We start from the raw sequence: 2,021 nt of genomic DNA, 5'->3' as shown, positions 1-2,021 counted from the left end.
GTCTATAGTCTAATCTATAGTCTAGTCTATAGTCTAGTCTATAGTCTAGTCTATAGTCTAGTTTATAGTCTAGTCTATAGTCTAGTCTATAGTCTAGTCTATATTCTATTGTCTCTAGAAGTCTCTTAATGCTCTTATAGTCCAGTTTGGTATGTTATAAACGATGTTTTTCGATATTGTCTGTCCTTGCTATGAACAATATCACTCTATATCGCCCTAACTGCTTTCTGGTTTTTTGGTATATATATTTTCCTTATTTTGTCACGCAGTTTAAAGCCATTTATAAATCAATGGATTGTTAATTATTTTTTTTATAAATTGTATATCAATTTACTTCTTTTCTTATTGCAGATACTGTGATGCCCACTATCCTCAATCCTTCTTAACACACTCACGCATGTTGACTGTAAAATTCGTTTCGGATGCTTCTGACTCCGCAAAAGGTTTCGAATTCAGTTACAAATTTATTGATTCTACCAATCAATGTGGCGGTAAAATTCATTCATCTAATGGCAAAATACACACCCCAAATTGGCCCTCAAATTATACTGGTGATTTAGATTGTATTTGGGTTGTCAACACACCACCTGGTACGCAAATGGAATTGCAAATAGAGATATTTGATGTGGAAATGACAAATAATTGTTCAAGTGATTGGTTGGAAATAAGGTAAATTTCTTAATTTTAGCATATAATGTTTAAAATAATTACATTTAATTTTAAATTTACAGAAATGGTGGCTCTAATCATTCGACTTTGTTGGGACGTTTTTGTGGAAACTTATCCAGTATACCACACCATATACCTTCATTTACTAATCAAATGTATTTGCATTTCCATTCGAATAGTTTTGTCAATCGTAGAGGTTTTCAAATACGTTGGTCTGTTTTCTCTAATGGTTGTGGAGGTAATTTAGAAGGAGAGCGAGGCGTTGTAACTTCACCCTACTATCCGGAACCTTACCCCAATAGGGCTGAATGCGATTGGAGATTACATGTACATCCTGGCTCAGCCATACACCTAACCATTGTGGACCTAGAATTGGAAAATTACTCAAATTGTCGTTATGATACCTTGTCCATATTTGAGGGTACTACCGATACCAAAACCCATTTAGCCTCCATATGTCAAATGAATGAAAACAAAGAACCCTTGGAGTATGTGATTAATAATAATGATGCTCTAATAAGGCTCAAAACAGATGAGACAAATCGTGAGAAAGGTTTCTTGCTCACTTACCGAGCAAATTGTACGGTAACTTTAAACAAAAATTACGGTGTTATAGAGAGTCCTAATTATGGAGTACCATATAATGAGTACAACGATGATGTGAACTGTACTTGGACTCTGAAAGCTCCTAAGGGTAATCGCATACAAGCTGAGATTACCTACTATGATACGGTGGATAAAAAATCAGTGTTGGATATTAGGGATGGCGATAACAAAACTTTTAGTGTACAAAGACAGGGACAAAGGATTAATTCCACCAGTGATACTGTAGTCATTAAACAGAGAACTAACAAATTAAATTTCCAATTGGAATATGCCATGGTGGGTTGCATTGAAGTTTACCGTGCCGATAATGGAACATTCCAATCGCCCAATTATCCAAAACCTTACCCCAGCAATATGGAATGCTTATGGGAAATTAGCACTCAACCAGGCAGAGGTATTCGAGTAGATATAGAAGGGTTAGATTTAGAAGATTCTGTGAATTGTACTAAAGATGCCTTGGTTATATCACCACATTATCACAGTGATAATGTAAAGGAGCGTCATTGTGGTAAACATGACAATTTGATCATTAGTTCGGCCAGTCATAAATTATATGTTAGATTCTATAGTGATGGTCAAGGTAATGGTAAAGGTTTCAAAGTTACCTACACCACTCAGAAAGCCAGTAAGTTCTAATAACTCGTCATTATCCCCTTAAATTTATAGCAAATTTAACTTCCCCTTTCTAATCTAGAATGTGGCGGCATATTGGAAAGTAAAAATGGTGTAATCACTTCACCTAACTA

The 2,021-nt window shown here is 35.2% G+C and overlaps 1 protein-coding gene across 1 annotated transcript in view; it reads left to right on the top strand.

The window, feature by feature from the left end:
- LOC111684015 overlaps positions 1–1,964 on the top strand; it is a 56,584-nt gene extending 54,620 nt beyond the window's left edge. The window contains exons 5-7 of the mRNA XM_046951556.1: positions 352–669; positions 732–1,900; positions 1,942–1,964. Of these exons, the coding sequence (XP_046807512.1) occupies positions 352–669; positions 732–1,900; positions 1,942–1,964 (1,510 nt within the window). The remainder of the gene's footprint in view (positions 1–351; positions 670–731; positions 1,901–1,941) is intronic.
- The last annotated feature ends 57 nt before the right edge of the window (positions 1,965–2,021 follow it).

This window comes from Lucilia cuprina, chromosome 5, assembly GCF_022045245.1.
Source record: "Lucilia cuprina isolate Lc7/37 chromosome 5, ASM2204524v1, whole genome shotgun sequence".
NCBI classification, from domain to species: Eukaryota; Metazoa; Arthropoda; class Insecta; order Diptera; family Calliphoridae; genus Lucilia; species Lucilia cuprina.
The sequence above is the reverse complement of the archived record's forward strand: the minus strand, read 5'-3'. Positions and strand labels throughout refer to the sequence as shown.